Here is a 19349-nt window from a genome sequence, read left to right on the forward strand (position 1 = left end):
CCGGCGGGCGGCTCCGGGATGCGGTACGTGCTCCCGGGGCCGCGCACGCGCGCGCGCCACGCCCCTCCCTCCCTGTCCTACCCGGCGCCGCTCCAAGGTCACGTGGCGCCCGGGGCGAGGCGCGCCCCCGCCGCCAGCGGGAGCGCGCGCGAGCGTGCACGCGCTGCGCCAACGGCCGCCGCTTGGCGCAGTTCGCACCCGCCCGGGCGCGGCTCCCTCGGCTCCCCGCTCCCTTCCTTCCCTCCCTCCCTCCCTCCATCCATCCGTACAGCCACCGTCCGTCCCTCCTCGGCTGGCGCCGGCTCCCGCCGGGCCTCGCTCGAGGTAAGCGGGAAGGGGCCGCTGTCGCCGGGTCGGCTCGGCGCGAGGTGTCCCTGCCTGCCTGCGGGGTACAGGCGGCGGCGGCGCGGAGAGATCCCGGGCGGCCGCCGGGCAGGGAGGGAAGGGGGGAGAGCGGGAGGAAGGGAGGGCGGCGCAGGCCCTGCCCCGGCTGCCAGCCCGGGCTCCCTCTCCGCAGAGAACCGTGAGAACCTCCCCAGAACCGTCGCTGGGAAGCGGGGCCGCCCGGCCGGCACTGCCAGCGCTCCCGACGCTGCCCCAGGCCGGCGGGACGAAGGGGAAGCACCCCCTCCCGTGCCGCGGCTGCCCGGTGTGCGGCTGGGCAGCCCGGGCGTGGGGGAGGCGCCCGGCGCTGCCGCCCCTCCGCGACACGGGGGTGGCGGGACCGCCCGGGAGCGCCGGTGTTCCCGGCGCGGCTTGGCGGTGCCGCTCTGGCACACCGGGATACGTGCCCTGCCTCGCCTCGCCTCGCCGCCCGGCGCCTTCCCCTCACACTCGGGCAGGGGACTCTCGCTCCGGCGGGGCGCTCCGCCTCTGCCTCCCGTGTTTGTGCCTCTGGTGCGGGGAGTCTGAAGTGGAACTCCACTGCCCGCATTTTTTTGTGTGCTTCTCTTTGGGTTCTTGCCAAGTGTGCGTCTGGTTTAATATGTGTGAACTGCGTTTTTCTTCTCCTGAAGTGGATACTGAGTACATCAATGATTTTTGATGGAGCAGGGCAGTATGCTGTGTAAAGCTGTGCATTTTCATCCAGCAAAATGATGTCATAAATATACCTGTGTTGTGGCTGCACTTTGTACGTGCACATCATCTGGTTACTTCTTTTTTTCCCCCCAACCGAAATTCCATTGTTGTTACAAGAAATAATTTGTTAGCCATATACCATAATGGTATGTGGTATTATTCAGGATACTGTCAGAGAAGATGACAGACAACCTTACAAAATTTAGTGCTTAGAATCATAGAATATCCCAGCTTGTAAGGAACCCACAAGAATCACTGAAGTACAACTCCTTGGGGTCTATTTTGGTTTTCTTTAGTTAGTTGGGGTGTTTTTGTACTTCACAAGCATTTTTTGGGATAATTTTGCATACCGAGCACTTAATGTTTGGAAAATAGAAAAAAATTTACAGTGTTATGTACATTTTAAAAATGTACGGGTATTCATTAGCTGTAATGAAAAGTTGTAAGTCACAAAATGTCTTCTTTTTTTGTTTTAAAAGTGTAGGAATGTCAATCAGTTTGTGGATACATAATCAGGTTTTTTTTGTTTACATACTAGGCAGCTAGCTCCAGCCAGGGCCAACAGTTGTGCCTTCTTTCCTAGCCCCTGTTAAAGTTTCTTTGCATCCCAGAACATACAGGAATGTAAAGAGTTTTGCCATTTCTTACAAAAATCAAGGAAGATCTCTTTACTGGAATGGTGTAAAGTGAGGTGCTCTGTAAAAACATGTCTCTATTATATAATAGACTATTAAACTGATAAGCTAAAGCTGAAAGGTTCCTAAATGATCTCAGGATGCCAGGAACTTTGACTGAAATGCTGTATTATCTGGTATTACTCTTAGTTGCAGTAGGAATAACTAGGATAGTGCTGAATGGCTCTCGTCAGCAATTACAGTATTGATTTTTAAGCTTGTATCATAACTTTCTAGTTAAGCATATCAAAACGTTTGAATTTTTTAGTGGCCTGTAACAGAGATAGTGTTTGAACTTACTCTTGGTACTTAATACTTCATCTTATTCTTGGAATTTAATATTTTGGGTTGTTGCAAAAGTAAGTATAATTCTTTGCTATTGTGTACTTGGAAGACATCCACTTAAAATGTTTCAGGTTTGCAGTGCAGTGAATTTTATATCTTTTTTGTCCTACCTCCAGTGTTTCCTTCCACTCTCATGAAGTCTTGATCAGTTAAGGGGAAATCCAAACTGCACTTAGGGCACTTGACACCTCCTTTATGTACCTTGAGGCTCCTGAGCAGCCCGTTTTTGCATTGCATGCTTTATGATTTGGTCTCTGCCTCAGAGCATTTGCAACCTACATCAGATAGAGGTGAAAGGATTTTGTTCAAAGCCACTTTGGGAACCTTTGTCAGAGCCAGAGGTTAAATTAGTTACATTTGTTGCTTGTCTTTCTGGAAGATGGTCACAGGGTTAATAGTCTAGTTTACAATTTTCTTTTTTTCCAGTCTTGCATCTTAAGTGCAAGATCACAGCACACAGGAAAACAGTTTCTCATGGTCTGTATGAACACTGAATCTCTGTGCTTAAGTTAGACTTTCTAACAAATTGGAATTTTTTTTTGTAAAATAGCTTTGGATTATGTTTGAAATAACTTTTAATCATTGGTTATGTCATGATTTAGCAATACATTCTATGTAACTGTCTGAAAAGGGATGAAAGGACACTTTCTGGTGTGAGATTCAGTGCTGTATGTTACAGATCTCCACAGTGAAAAAGCTTTCAGGGTTATACACAACAGTATGTGATATGTTTGTGATCAAATAGAAGTCTAAAGCGTATATACTAGATGTCTTCATCCCATACTGGGCACATTCTGAGAACACAGCATTGTGGCATACTATATCCTAGTGATTTTTTGTCTGAAGTATATTCTTTATGATCTTGTTGAAGTTACAATTTAAGGTTTTACAGTTACACAAAGATGCCATCTCTGGACATCTCTCACTGTTACATAGGCAAGCACAGCGGGGTTTTTTAATTGTAAATAGAATAACCCACTTTAAGCATAGTAAAAAATGTTGCTGCTTTTGCAAAGAATGTGGCACTTAAAAATGAATTTAATCTGCCTAACTGCTGTCTCATCTTGGTTGTTACATTAGTGCTTGCATTTCAGTTTGGGCAGGCAGACTGATTTAGTATGAAACTGTCATGCTAAGTCAAGTCAGATTGTCTTTCTGCTTGAGGACAAAGCTTAAGCACACTTCTTGGAGGTTTTTTTTATTGTACTTTACAAGCATTTACAAGGGAATTATCAAATAAAGAGTGCTAGCGTCCCCTTCCTAGCTGAATATTTTATTTTTACCAGTTTCTTTCACCTTTGCATTAACATAATTTGACATCAGTTGTCAGAAGTTGTCCTGAGTCACTTATTTTCCCAAGACTGAGGTACACTTCCTCATTGCTTCTGTATGCACTGAGTGAACAGATGAGATTTTTAGCTGATGAATTGGCCCATTTCTTTATCCAAAGTGCTTCAGTTCAATACCAGAAATGTAAATATGCGTAGTAATAATAGAAAAGTCTGCAGTGTACTCGGTGGTATATTTCTGTTGGTGTATGTGGCTGAAGCCAGCTAAGCTGGTCTCAGGCTGTGTCTCTAGATTTACTTGTCTTTTTTTAGATTGCATAACTGTCTCCTCAGGAAATACACTTCTGAATTGATGGTTATGAAAAGCCTTTTAAAGGAAATGTGTAAAGGATTCGTTTCAAAATTCTTTCAGATAAGTACTTTGGATCATGAATTGTAGCTGCGATTCCATTAGAAATGGAAGTAATTGACTCTCACTGGGCTAACTAGAATTCAGTTTGTGATGTGAACTGAAATACAGTGATTTAAAGAAGAAAAGTACTTGGTGGTGACTTAAAGCCATTCATTCCCCAAAGGAAAAAGTGTGCATGTTAACACAAACAGGAAATCTGTGAGGCCACTTCAGAGGTGTGTTGTGTCCTGTATAGACAGTGCAGACACACTGCTGTTTGCTAGGGGCCAACAGATCCCTTGGCCAGATGTGACCTCTGTGGTCATTAAAACTCAATAATGCAGGTGGACTGGGTTTGCTGAAAGAGTAAGCGTATGCCGCTTTGCTCAGCTGTATCTTAATTTTTCTCTTCCCAACATGTCATGTAAATACCTCTGTGTGGGAATTCTGTAAGACTAGCATTTTTATCCAATTTGTTAATAATATAGCCAAGTTTTATATGCCGATTAAATTTAGGGATATTACTTTATTTTGGTATATGTTTATGAGTTCAACAATATGGAGATAGATCTTGTTTATATATTGAATATTTAGAGCTTTTTAGATATTCCATATATGTGTTTCTCAGAATAAGTATTTCTGTTCTTGGCGACCTGAAGGTTTGTATTAGTCTCAAATCTTATATTCATGTATCCATGCTAAATGTAACCAAATTATTTGCCACTAATAGAGTAGATATAGATAGATTTCATGTGTGCACATGTGGCTGTGTTCTTTTGCTTTGACTTCCTAAACCCTGGTAGGCTGCAAGAAAATTTAAATACACTTGGGGCAGATCAGCACCTGGAAAGAAATGTTGTTAAAAGGAGAAAACAAAGATTAGGGATTGCTGGATTGCTTATTAAGGAAATGCTTAGTGCTTTCTAGCAACATACAGGAAAAGCTTCAATCTGCTTTCTCTCATCTCATGCAAAAATGAGATTGGTAGAATTTCTATTCAGAAGCGTTGGTTTCTCTGTTACGTGTCTGGGAATAAGTTCAGCCAAGGATGATGTGGCTGTAGAAGAGTCTGTGTTGTTGGAAATGCATATGTCAAGGTTGGCAGGTGGTGGTGGGATATGCCCATACAGATTCCAAAGGGCTGCACTCTTGGATTAGCCAGTTACTTTTTCCAGTACCTTGAAAGAAGTTAAGGTTTCCACATGCATAAGAATATTTTGTGTATGTGTAACCTAAGTTTTTGATTGAACTGATCATTTTACCAGTAAAACTCAGTTTAGGAATTCTTAAAGTATTCTTTGTCTTCACTGACGTTCCTTCATAAACAGAAAAAAAGGGTAACTTAAAAAAAAAAAGAATATGCTCAAATGAATACAAGGACAGATACTGTAACACTGAAATCAGCTGATTCATAGCAGATCATACTGATATAACTGTTGACACAGTTACGAAAGCACCAACTCCAAATAAACTGTGGATTTCCTTTCTTGCTATGTTTTTTTCCCCTTGTGATAAAAAAGTACTTAAGTTTCACTGAAAAATATTTTTATTAGAATGGGTCTTGATTCCATGTGACGGGAGATCTTGAAAGCATTGAATTTACCATGTTGCATCATAGGTGGAAAACAAATTTGATTTTATTCTTTTTTAACTACCAGTTTAGTGAACAATACATTACTTTTGTATCACTAGTGTTTCTCTAATGTCTATTAACTGCTTGAATTCTTGTATCTGCTCTAATTACTTGTGATAGGGCTTTTCCTTCATTTTTTGGACTGCTGGGAATTGCAGGTAAAAGCCGGTAGTACTGCCTATTAGTATTTTTCAACATTGTTGAACAGAATTTCATTTTTAGTTGCATGTAATTTGCTAAAATGGAAAACTTAATTTCAAGTTATATTTTAGCTACTTTCAGCTTTTATATGGAAACTCTTTGCAAGCATATTATTTTTTTTTAATAAGAAGTGACACTTGATGGTGTTTTTCCACTCTACTAGAAGAAAAACTCTAGCTGCTTTCTTTTAGAAAAATTCATGTGTCCCTTTCAGAAGGGATCTGAGGCAGATAATCTTCATTCAGTATGTCTTCTGTTAGTCATGTCAAGGTATATTTTATTTTAGCAAGTTAATAACCTTTGAATTAGGTTTAAAGGCTCATATAGAGAATGGATAGACTTTTGCCCTTAAAAGTATCAGAGATGTTGTACTGAATGTGTTTTAGCACAGTCTGGAATGAGCAGAGCTTTTTTTCCAGTCTCAGTAAGCAGATGCTTCAGACCGGGGCTGGGACCAAGAACTTGGGCACAGAAAAGCATTTTCAGCCCCAGTTTGGTTTTTGCAATCTGTGTAGGAGAATTGGCAACTCGTCCACTTTTTTTTTTTTTTGCACCTAATAAGCAAAGTGTAAAAGGGCATGAAAATAGAGAAGTGTTGGAACTTTGGAACTGGAGTTGAGCCTTGTGGAGAAAGGATCTTTTTCAGTGTCAGGATGGGCTGTGAGACTAAGAATGGTCACACCCCATCCTGACATTGAGAACTGCGGTGTTTAATTCTTGGTGAATAGTAAGTAAAATCATGTGTGACAGGATGGGGTGAAGGAGACAATTGGAACATGGACAAAGGCTGTCCCATACTTGGTGTATCTATGTTAAATATAGAAGGACATGTTAAATAGAGAAGGATTTGGTCCATTCATTTGTCCTGGCATATTTATTCTGATCTCTGAGTGAATTGGGATAGTGTGCTGATGGAAACTATGTCTAGGATTTGTGCTTCCTTCCTTCCAGAACTCAGAACAGTGTGCACTGATGAAAGCTGTAGTGGTTTTCTGGTGGCATTTGTTCTATGGTTCCTATACAGTACAATCCAATAATCATTTAAATGTCATTTTCACAGGCAGTCAGACTTTGACATATCCCAGATGGTCATTAAAAAGAAATCTGATCTGCAACTACAAATGTAGCCTATTGAGGCAGTGTTTTGAATATGCAAAGATGTAAAAAAAGGAGGGAAAATCTGAAAAATCAAGTTCTAGATGTGCTAAAACCCTCTGCATGTTTAATTCCTAATCTGGCCTGAATTTTTCATTGCATAGGTGAAAAAAATACTGCATCCCTGAGATGCTGTAGAACTGAATGAAATGCCATTGAATATATTATGAAGATTGCTGCAGAAAACTATGTTTTAAAAATGGAATCATACTTCCCATCAGGGATTTTGACTAATGAGCGAGAGGATAAAATGTGTAGACCCACAAAGAGCGCATCAAAGAAAGAACACAGGATGGTGAATGATCTTTGTCAGCATTATTAACTTGTGTGAGTCTAGTGAAAAAACTCATGTGAGCTTTCTGAGACTGAACCACAGGAAAACCTATCTACACCACAGAGCTTCATTAAGGTTGCATGGAAAACATTGCTTCTAAGACTTCCAAATTTGAGGTATTTGCTTTTCAAAATGAAAGCTAATTTTCCTGTGCAAATTGTAAGTAAATAACATAGTGCTTAAACTTACTCAGCAGGAATTATATTTTACTTAGCTTATTAATATTGAGAAATAAAAGACAAGAGGGAGTGAAGCTAAATGTGCAAAGCTTAGACAGCTTACCTGTCTAAATCTTACCTTCATGCAGTGATAACAATTTTATCTGTATTCTAGAAAGGCTGTTGTCTAAAACACTTTTATAAGCTTTGAAGATAATAACGTCAGTCTGAAATACTAAACGATATTGAAATAGCATAGGTATCACAGAAAAAAACCCCAACATAAAATGAAGTCAATAGTGTTTGAAAAGAAGCACTGGCTTGTGAGTTTTGCTTCATTCTCATAAATACTGTGTGGTTTAGTCTGTATTTTAATGGAACATACAAGATAAAGGAATGATGAACAGGAAGGGGAAATTGAGTGTTTCTAGTAATTCTTAATATTCTATGAAAATACTTGTCATGTTTGCTGAAAAACCCATTCGTTTTTCCTGTGACAAGCCAGATACGAACTTATTCAATGTTTAGAAAAGGGCTCAGAGATAGTAGCAGTTTATTGCAACCTTACTGCAGGAATAGCAGTCCCAACACTCAGTTTAGGATTTTGTCATTGACACTGATGCAGTGAGAGTGCAGTTCATTTTGAGTGTAGTTCATTTTGGCCTTGAGTGTAGTTCATTAATTATTCTGGAAACCTACAAGCTATTTGGCTGCATGCTATAATGTGGTTCACTGTCCTTGCATGAAAGGCGACTACATGAATTTAAAAAACTTAGAGGAGGAATAGTAGTAGGGTCCTAGATTAATTTTTTTTTAAGCTTGTAATTCAAGAAGAAATCTTTGACAATCTTCTGAGCAGACACATTGTAACCCCGTGAGTGTGGGAAGGAGATGCATGGGTTTAGAGTAATGAGACTTCGTCTGTGTGGAGGGAATATTGATGGTCCTCAGAGAAGGTCTCGCATTCTGGGACAGAATTGCTTCCTTACACTACTACTCTTCCTCAAGTTATTTCACCTGTTATATTATTTAGATGAGTAATGACATTTCAGAATTCCTCAGATAAAAAATTAATTCTTATTCTGAGTCATGGAGCTAGTTATTTTAAAACCTTGTATTTTCTCCACACACTCAAATTATACTGCTTTACAATTCAGTTTGAAGAAAGCAAGACAATTTCCACAAGAAAACAAATGTTCATCTTGGTGTGCATTGGTTTTGTATGGTTCAATGTAAACTTGACACCAGGTCAGTTGTCTCTTTACTATTGTTATGTAATTTCAGTTTCAAGGAGGGAAAAAAGCCCACAAATACCAGACCCCGAAGTGTTGTGAAATTTGCTGTATCAAACATGACTGGCTGCCCCAGTGACGCCATCAGCAGAGGGAGCAGCGCGTGCAGTGTCAGCAGGCAGGCTTGGCTTAGGCTGAACCAGGACTTGGAGTGCTGCTGCCAGTGGTGGAGTTGCAACAGTGGGTGAAAAGTCTCCAAGCAAGCTAATGTAGACTTTGCTTAAGAATCATTAACTAAATCCCTGTTTTCGTGGAAGCTTCAGCTGGAGTCACGTGATGTGATGCAAACCAAGATCATCACCTATCAGTGCAAACATATGGCAAAGTCTGCCCATGTTGTTACTTATCTCAGGGCGTGCAGGGGGGCTGGGACATTTCAAGCAAAGCCTATTGGTGAGGGAGTTTCTGTATGAGCTTTCTTAAAGAAGCACTTCCTTTTTACCAGTAATTCTGCGTGGGAATGTATACCAAGCAGTTTCCTCTAAGAGACCAGAAGGTTTACATAGTTGTTCTGCTTCTATGAGAAGAAATGCTGCTACAACATTCTGTTATGGCTGTAATTTTTGCATCTACCTGTATTGTGTAAAGTTAGTTTTCTGCTTTCTGAGATGCATAACTCAGAAAAGGATGTTCTTGAAGATGACTCAAATAGAAGTGATGTTGCTGCCCATGAAAAGGTTCCTTCTGGAATCTTGGTGAGTTTGACAGACTTATTGCTAAATATATAAAAATTGGCTGCCTATATTTAATAGTATGTGGAATACTTTAATTAGGCATTCAACAGACTTACTGTGTTTCCCGTTACTGTTCCATAGCTGCTCTGTGCAGTACTAGGAGCAATCCTAAACCCCTAATTAAAATCTTAACTTGGGAACAAAGATGTTTTTGTTGGATAGACCTGATGCTACAGGGGTCCTGTTTGGCAGGATCATTTTTTCCCCCAGTTTTCTCAGGGTACAAAATAGAAACTATCAATACACTTGCTAAAGATTTCCTCTGCTTAAGGAAAGCTTCTGCCTCATAAACTTATATGTATGCAAATATAAGCAAAATTAGATAAATTGAGGTAAACTGCTGCTCTGCATGTTTTTTTTTATTTTGTTCTACCTAATCTATTGAAACAAGTACAATGTCTTTGCTGTTTACATCATGTGTTATTAGACATATTTTAATCCTCCAAATGTATCTCAAAAGAAATGGGATGTATGAATATCTACTCTCCTGTAAGCTAAGATCTACTTTTAAGTAACTTTTTTTGCAGTGACAGTTAAAATTCATGCCCTCTAAAGCTGAAGCTCTCTAGAGCAATCTGATAGCTTGCCTTTGAGTAACTTGCACTTTTCTTTTTCTCTTGTTGAACTAGACACTTGTAGTATGCATGTTCATATGAGTCCACTTGTATAAAAGGTGTTTGCTTTAAGAACAAAAAAAATGCAGTTTACCATTAGTAAAGTCGTTCTCCATGTGCACAGAAAACACCTCTTGTGGACAGACTTTTGATTATATCTTGCACCTGTATATGGATATTACTGGATAACAAAAAAAAAAGTTAAAACATGTTGGTCTAGTGGCAGCCAAAATAACATCTTTCTTAATGTTACAGAGATATAATTCCTACCCACAAAACCTCCTGCTCAGGTTATGTGAATGTAAGCATTTTCTGGTAATGAGTTTTGAAAATTTGTCTGTCTGTCATATCGAGCATATTAGTTACTCTGAGGTGGAGCACTGCTTAATCATAATTTCTGAGAGCCATTGCTGTAACATGAGGAAGACAAACAGCATATTCAGGGTTAATTTTAGTTGAACTGATTTGAGTATTTTATAAGTGGAGGCACAGAATTTTAGTTACTGAACTTCTGAAGTAGATGTTTTTCTTATTTTGTTTTTAGTTTTGTGCCCTCTCACAAAAAGAAAGTTCAAAAACCAAAGCAGTTTCAGTTTTTACTTTTGGCAGTGCAATGGCTTCTTGCCAGAAAAAAAATTATTTTCATGATATGACAGAGATATTCTTTCTCTCATTCCAATTACAGTTGCAGTTAGCTTAGTGGTAGTAATATATTCAGCTGTAAAAATTTTTGCAAACTAGGTAGTATTGCATCAATATTCAAAAATCAGTCTCTCTGCAGCCTCAGAAGTCACAAAAAATGTTTCTACTTAGATACCTCAGGTATTCATAGCCTTTGAATATGCTATCTGAGAAGAGTAAGCAGTAGTGAGCTGCATTAACCTCAGTTTTTATGCAGAGTTCCAGAGTTTCACTGCATCAGGCAATGTATAGATTCTGGATATCAAAAGAAATAAAAGCTAAGCAGTATCGTGAAATATTACTACATTGCCTTTCTTAGCTTGTCTTTTCCATCCAGCTTTTGTCCTGAATTGCAAACCTGGAAATCAGCATGCTTTTTAGGCTCTTATAGGAGATTATGAAGGCATACTGCTCTCTGCTTTCAAGGCAATGATGTTTAATAAATATTTACTAAGCATGAAATAGAGCATGTTATTAAGGAAATACTGTGTCTTACTGGTTGTTCTGTGATTGGGATATTTCTATTGCATTTGCAAGAATTAACACAATGACATTTCATACTGTGCCTCTCTCTCTGTACTGCCACAAGTTTTCCAACAATACACAGTAAAATTTAAGGAAAACAAACAAAAACGCCAAGCAAAACCCAAACCCAATCCTAACCCCCAGATTTTAAAATCTCCCAGCTGGGGTTCTACTGACATTTGATATAAAATGACATGTTTCTCAGGCATATAGTGACACTTCATTTCTATTTGATCATTTTCTTGCTAATGTTTGAACCTTTTTATATAACATGTTTATCTTGCAAAGTCAACCATTACGTTAAAAGCTGAGCTGCAGCCTGGTAAGCAATAAACTGCATTAGTTTATTACCTTGATCTAGTTTGGTTTACTTGCAATGTGCAAAACAACATTTACATTAAGACTTGGATCATAAAAAGCTACTTTGCTTATAAGCAATGTTTTTAATACTCAGTAGGTACAAAAGTTCATAACTTTTTCACATGTTAGGGTGAACCAGCTATGAACTTTCAAATCTAAGACGATATTCAGTTTATGTATGTTCATAAAAGTGGCTGTGCTGTGAGCTACAGCAATGAAACTGATACCTCTAGAAGAGATAACATTGCTACAGGATATTCTTGCTACAGGGAAGCAAGAGTATATGTAAAATGAGTGAATGCTTTGGTCTTATGTGGGTTGTGTGACGAATTTATATGGTCAAGTTAGCATGTGTAGAGAAAAACTAAATTATATATCATGTGAACTCAGTTCTTAGTAGAAGGTGGGAAATTTTGGTCTTCTAGGAAGTCACTACTTAGAGAGAATTCCTTGCTAATAACCACTTCTCAAGTCCTGTTCACTGAAATAAATACATGGAATGGAGACCCTATTAAAGATTTTTGTTCCTGATTGTGTCAAACATTTCTTGTAACAAACGCAGTCTCCTTCGTGACACAAAGTCACCTTTTCTTTCTAAGCTGATACTATAGACTGCCCTTGGAAGTGACCAAGGTAGAGCCATGAATGATAATGATTATGTGTTAAAGATTTTTTTCTTTCATGAGATTGAGTTTAAACATGACTGTCATATTCGGGGAAGACTAATTGCTTCAACAGGAAAGCAGAGATACTGTAACCTCTCTGTCTTGAGTTACAGTTCCATGAGATGCAGCAATTACCTCACTTGTCAAAAAGATGATGTTCAATTCCCTGCCTCTTTTTTTTTTTTTCCTATCTCTCTGGTGCTGCTCAGTGCCTCATGACTCAGGTGTTTGTCATGTTTTGCTTAGTGAGCTAATCTGATTTACCAGCAACCCACTGAAACAAACAACAACCAGAAATGGTAGACTTTTGCCAGCTGTGTCAGTGAGCTAAAATCGGCTCATTAAGAGGGTCAGATGAGGAAAGGTTGAAGTGAGACTTTCTCTCTTTAGCAAAAGTGAGCTAATTGCTTCACTACCAAGCAGTCAGTTTTATAGTTATACGTGAAGCTACTTACAGATGAAATTGAGTTAATGACTAATGTTAGGAGTCCATCCTCCTGATCTCATTACTCACTCAATGACAGTCTGTTCTTTTTGTCTTCATCAACTATGTTGTACAAAGGCTACAGGAAAAAATTCTCTAGCATGTTAAGTAGCATAGTAATTCTGTGGATAATTTCAAGACAGTTTTAAATCTGTATTGGAAACCCCCCACCTTCCTTTATACTTGTGATGAGGAAGGAATTATTTTAAAAAAATGTTAATGTGGTTTGGTAATGTATGAGAAGCCTGAGATGGAGAAAAATATTTCCATAGTTGCTCTAAGTGTGAAAGTAGTTTCAGATTTCTTGCCTGTTTACAATTATATCGGTATGTAGATGCCACAAAAGTAACCCCCTTTTCAGTGAGTGTGAGATACCCTGTGTTACTGTAAGGAAGACTTTGGAGGCTCAAAAGAGAAATAATTGATTAATTATCTAGACAGTGAAAGCAGTATCAGTAGGAAGAGCTCTTGTAATGCAGTACAGTTTTGTTTAGAGGTATTAAGAAAAGTCCTAAACCTTGTTCAACAACTAATAAAAACAGAAATGCAAATAGAAAAAAAATTCATTGTAGATTTTTTTCTAGAAATAATATCGCCCCCCCCCCAAAAAAAATTTTTTTTTTTAATGATTTAGGCTCTTTTGTGTGTTCAGTGTTGTGGGTTTTGCTTTTTGGCCGTGGCTCTTTGTTCTCCTAAATATCCTTAACTTTAGAGGCTACAGTTGCTTGGATGTTTTTAAAATGAGCTTGTAACAAGCAGACTTGTGGGTGGGAGGCTGGAGATGGTAGAATGAGGAAGGGTTTAACTTAGGTTTCTATCAAAACATTTTCACAGTTTTCCCTCCTCTTTCTGTTAAAGCTCAGATGTTCTGAGAAATCTTTGGACCTTCATTTCTTATTTGCAGTCATAGTTCAAATTGTATTCTTAGTCTGAAAGACTTGCAGTCATTCAGAATTCATTCATTTACTTAAGTATTTTTAATAAATTAGACAGAATTTTGGATAAGTGATTCTGTGCTCTTGTTTATCCTGTTTGACTGTAGCATAATCTTCTTAATGTATCTCTTTCCTTCCATTGCATGCTTGGGTAATTTCTCTCAGGTGACTCAACCATTTTTGAAATACAGATGTGTAAAGGAAGAGTTCCATGCAGTATGCTCTACATAGCTTCTCCCCACTTCTAAGATTTTTTTTGCATCGTTATGTACAGTTATCTTCATCTACAATAGAGGATCAGCTGTATTAAACCGGCAGTCCTCCAGAGAATGAATTTTTCTTTCTGGCTTATCCAAGATACTAAGTATCACTTAAATCGAGGCTTTGAGGTCTAAAAATGACAAGCTTCAAAATTTTCTTTAAAGTATTTAGTTAGTCATAGATTCAAGTTGATAAAGCATTAAGAATAGGTTTTATAACTCTGGAGACTTTTACTGATACAAGGATTGCCTCAAAGTTCTGTTGATTCTTGAAAATATTTGTGTAAAGCTTATTGCAATAGTTTGAGTAATTGATAAATGACATTGCACATGTTTAAATGTTTTTTAAAAATTCATTTCAAAAAACCTTTCATGTATTTGAAATTTACTTTTTTTTTTTTCTTTCTCTCCCTTAGTCTCAGACTATGAACTACGTAGGGCAACTTGCAGGACAAGTCCTGGTTACTGTGAAGGAGCTGTACAAAGGCATTAATCAGGCAACCCTTTCGGGATGCATCGATGTCATTGTGGTCCGGCAGCAGGATGGGACATACCAGTGTTCCCCTTTCCATGTCCGATTTGGGAAGCTTGGTGTATTGCGCTCTAAAGAAAAAGTGGTAAGTTCAGAAAGTGGGTCAAAACAAAGTTTTGAGTACCAGTGCATTCCTTTTTTCCCCTCTTCCTTCCTTCCACAGCTCCCCACATTCCCAGTTAGCAGGCCAGTTTAGTCCAGAGCAGTTGCTCATAGATGCTGTACAGGGTGGTAGATTTGGAATGCACAACAGAACTTCTTGTGGTAATCTAAGGACTCTGCAAAAATACTGTGAAAGAAGAGCTTTGACAGCTCTGGACCTATGCACAAAGACTAATACAAATGCATAGACTTCACAGTTGTAAAATGTTTACATGAGGCTATTTACTTACTTATCCAAGTAGGCTGGGGAAGAAATGCTTAATGCTATTTAACTGATCCCAGATGTAAGCAACTCTTTTTGGAATGTGTGAAGGACAGACAAGAGCGTATGTTAAGTGTTGGTGACCTGTTACAAATATCGCTCCTTGTTAGCTGTGTTCAAGGCTGATTTGCAGTAGAAAATGCAGTTATTAATATCCACCAGCAAATGAAAACTGAGACTGAGGCTTCATTTCTGTGTGGGTGTGTTTGAAAGAGAACCTGGTACAATTTCCTGTCCAGCCATTCTGAGATGGTGGTGCTACCCGAGCAGATTGTCCTGCCATCCCCTTTCCATAGGCTTTGTTAATTGTGTTCAGAAAGTGAGTTGGGTTGGGTCGGCTGGAAGATGGAGCTGTTGTGGGGGGACTTTACTGTCAGTTAGGAATACTGTGTATGGCCTGTTGGTGTGCTACCAAAATATGGATTGTTTTAAACAGTAATAAACCCTCAGGATTATATTCTGCTTATTTAAGGAGGTAATGGTTATTGCAGGAAGCTACGCCTCTCTTCATATTTTCATTGTGAAAAGAGAATAAAGTGAAGCTAAAAGAGCAGTTAGGTCAGGTAATTTTTTTGTTAAAAGTCAGTAGTTACAGTTACATGCATTAGAGTTGTATGTTTGTCATAGTGACACAGGTGAGTAGCAGGTTTTGTGTTTATTTTTTGTTTGATTTCTCATGTGTGTTTATTTTAACAAGCATGCTGATGACAAAGAATTTTTAACCTTGACAGTTTTGTAACAGATTACATTACAGTTTTCAACAGGGTACAGAAGAGGTGGTATAGCTGTACTTTTTCTGACCTCTAGGCGAGTGAGATAGGCTTACAACAGGAGTGGTCTGAAACTTGAGTTTGTTAAATGTCTTCAATTACACTTCTGAGTAGCTGAACCAAATTTGAGAGGTTTTCAGTTTCTGGGTACCTCTAAAAAGCTGTTGAATAGTGGAAACATCTACTCTTGATACCTGTTGTACTAGACTGTCAGCATAATTCTCAGCTTTTGCTTGTGTGGATGACTGCTGCTCCTTGTTTCTTCCATCCTGGGAGTTACTGTTCACACAGTTCTCTGAATAGTCAGTTGAGTGTTTGTTACTGCATTGTGGATGCATTTTTCTCTGGCATGTTATGAGGCCAAGATCAATTGGTAGTCCCAAGTTGTGTAGGAACACAAAGTATGCATATCTGTGCTTCAACTTCACGTATATATTAAGGTGTCCAGAAACCAGTGTGAGATATCAGTGCTAAAACTAGAGATGTTTGTATGTCTAAACTAGCACGTAGAAAAGGTGAGGTTTTATAAACTCATGTTGCTGAATTGGAAATGCAAGAAATTATTTTAAAAATAAGCAGTAGTGAAATATATATGATTTTCAGATCAAAATCAGTTATTGTGGGGAAAAAGAAGTGGTTATCTTAAGCATTTAGGTATAGTCCCCATGCATGTTTGGTTATTTACCTAATTTATCATCTCCTATGACTGGGTTTTCTTGGCTAAAAAGTACTTTTTTAGGATAATAAAAACATTATTCTCTGAAAAAACCACTATGGTTGCAGAAGGGTTGTGGTCCTATGTCATACCCCCATAAACTCATGAGCATTCTGCAACACTAACTGGAGTCACAGAAATAATTGTGGCAAGTCTCTTTCCACTTTCAGACAAAGCCTGCCTCCAGGAGGCTTCCAGGTGAAAATTCTGGTATTCAGGATTCAGATTCATACAACTCCAGTTCAGACTGAGATTTAAACATCTGAACAGTCTCAGTCATTCTTCCGTGAAATAAAGACTAGATCAATAATTCTTTGAACAAGATTCAGTCTTTATATAAGTTTATTTTTTTCTTATTTTTCTTGTGGTTGTTCGGCTCTCTGCCAGGAGCATGACGTATTTTGCAGGTGAACAAACTAAAGACCATTATGACAGACTTGCATCAGAAAGAGAGAGGAGAAAGGGACGCCATTATACAGTGAAACAAAGTTTACACTCAGAGCTAAGTGGACCGTGAGGTCAGAGCTTTCCCCATGATGAATTATTTACAATAAATTGTCTCTTTCCACAGATTGATATAGAAATTAATGGCGATGCTGTTGATCTTCATATGAAACTGGGTGACAATGGAGAAGCTTTCTTTGTGCAAGAAACCGAGGAGGAAAATGTAAGGGCTTTGTGCTTCTTGATGGCTACAATGTAGTATTAACAGAGTAATGGGTTAAAAATGCTTCATACAGTGTTGTCAATGTCCTCACTTCTGTGAAAGCTAGATTTTCTGTAACTGAATCTTAATGTCTCTTTCATATGTTGCCAAGATGTTTGATGCTTTGTATAATTTTGCCGCCAGTAATAATAAAGTAACTAATTACTTTTATTAATTAGAGCATTATTTGGAAAGTGTGTTGAAGTATTTTTTATTTTGTTTTAGTTAATTCATTCTTGTTGAATGCAGTTACACTGGTTGTGGTGTCTTACGATAATTTTTGCCTTGCTTCCATATAGGTTGTGCCTGTAGTAATAAAGGTAGTCTATTTTTGGGGCATATTTTTAATTTGCCTTACAAATTTTAGCCCAGTTTTTCGTAATTTTCTTTATGATACTTTCACCAGGTAACTGTAACTTCTTTGACTTGAGAATTTATTTCCCAAGAATCTCTTGCAGCTGGAAGCTGATGAGCCCCTGAAAAACAGGAATAACGGTTCATTTTTACTCTGATTTCCTAAGGATATGGGAGTTATGTAATCACAACATTGGGCAGTCCTGAGCATTGCTTCTGATCACTTTTGAATCTGTTGGCATTTTTCAGCAAGTCTGGGGGAAAGAAGATCTCAGTACAACCTTCCAAAAGGTTTAATGAAAATAGTCAGAAGAGAGAGGAAAAAAATGGTCTCAGTGAAGTAAAAGATAAAGTGTGAATTTCCTCTTGGAATCAGTCTTTCAAGGAAATAAGATTGATCCAGTTTTTGGTTTAGGGTGCTGCTTGTTTACTGTGAGGGATCAGAGGAAGCTCTCATCTTGAAAGGAGTTAATAACAGTTTAAAGTGGAAGGCAAAAATAAGCATTAAGACCCCAAATGATAACTTGGGGTCAGGATTCATAAGCAGAAGGAAGGCTGGGTTCTGTGTCAGTGTACACCATGATTAAAATAAAAACTGAAAGCAGTTTTTTATAGATCTAGACCGTGTCAGACATTGATGGGAACTGATCAGTCCTACGACTTTCGGAAAGCAGGGGTGATAACCACTGCCTTTGTCCCCAGTACAACATTTTAAGGGAGCTGTTGCACATGCATAGTACATTTTGATTTATAACAAGAGTGTCTTGTCTGTGTCTAACGTGTTCTTGAAAGCTGGTAGTTCATGCTGAAAATATAGATCAAGTTTGCTACAAAGCAAAACTGAGTTATTTTTACTGCTTTTAGGCATTTTTCTTTTCCTGCAACTGACCAACACCTGTTTGTTTGCCTCTTGAAGCTATGCTTAAGGGATAAGTCATAAATCTCTCATTGATTTTTCTTTTTTTTTCCCTTGGGGGGGATTCAGAATGGTCCTTTAAGGGATCAGTCTTCGCATTTTTCGCATCTTGACATTCACAAGTAATACCACTCACCTCAATAATGTAAATCAAGACAAATTTTCAGCCAGTTTTCTTTTAACCTTTTTACGTGATTTATTTATTTGTTTATTTGTTCTTGATTATTTATCACTAATGGTGTAGAATATTAACTTTAGTTTAGGTGCTAGCATTTTATTTCAAGGTTTTCACAATGCAAAATCTGTGTATCATCACCGTTGTATAAGGCAGTATTTTGTTCTCCTTTCTCTACTTCACTCTACTTTACAACCAGTGGAACAAAATCTGTTCTCTTAACTGTTAATCTGCTCCGTAACTCTTAACTCAATGAAAAATTTCAATTTAGTGTTAAATAGCAGATAAGACTTTGAACACATCAGAAGTAATATCAGTGCTCTGGCTGTGTCTCATCAGTGTTTCTGACTAATCTTCTGTACAATAGTCCAGTAAAATAACAGACATCTTGTAATTACTTCTATTTTCTACCATAAAATTGAGTTCCATAACTTTTTCTCTTCATTATGCAAATTCTTCTGCTTTTGTTCCACCTTGTCTTTGTCCCTTCACAGTGTGTTTCTTTCAGACTAGGTGTCAATGTCTTTTCACTTTCTTGTTATGATGTAAATAAACCTCAGGCAGTCCATAGCTAAAGCTTTTCCCTTAAAGGACAGTGGGTTGTAATTAGTTGAGGGTTGGTTGTTTGTATGTTGGTTTTAATGTGAGTAAATTATAGTTGAGCTTTTCTTTTTGAAAGATACTTTAGATAAATAATGTCTGACATGTATGACATGACTGAAGGCGCCTTCACCAATTTTGTGGGTAACAGTGAACTGGGAGGAGAGGTGGGCAGGTCAGAAAAAGAGGCACCACAGAGAAGCAGCTTGGCAGGCTGGGAGACTGGACCAACAAGATCTGCACAAGGTTTAACCAAGATACACGTGCAGTGTCTCATAAGGGTTGGAAGCGGAGGGTGGCACACACAGCAGTGCAGGCTGGGATCTGACTGCATGAGATGCATCTCT

At 38.6% G+C, this 19349-nt stretch overlaps 1 protein-coding gene across 3 annotated transcripts in view; it reads left to right on the plus strand.

Moving 5' to 3' along the window:
* The first annotated feature begins 196 nt into the window (after positions 1-196).
* The window catches only part of LPIN2 (lipin 2), a 44720-nt gene continuing 25567 nt past the window's right edge, over positions 197-19349 (plus strand). For 2 of the 3 annotated variants that reach the window (XM_082289253.1, XM_082289255.1), the window contains exons 1-3: positions 9023-9247; positions 14227-14427; positions 16823-16918. In XM_082289253.1, coding sequence (XP_082145379.1) covers positions 9161-9247; positions 14227-14427; positions 16823-16918 — 384 coding nt within the window. In that variant the 5' untranslated portion in view covers positions 9023-9160. Of the gene's footprint in view, positions 325-9022; positions 9248-14226; positions 14428-16822; positions 16919-19349 lie in introns of those variants that run through there. The other variant, XM_082289254.1, reaches the window with a different exon arrangement.

This window comes from Coloeus monedula (genome assembly GCF_965178545.1).
Source record: "Coloeus monedula genome assembly, chromosome: 1".
In the NCBI taxonomy this organism is placed as follows: domain Eukaryota; kingdom Metazoa; phylum Chordata; class Aves; order Passeriformes; family Corvidae; genus Coloeus; species Coloeus monedula.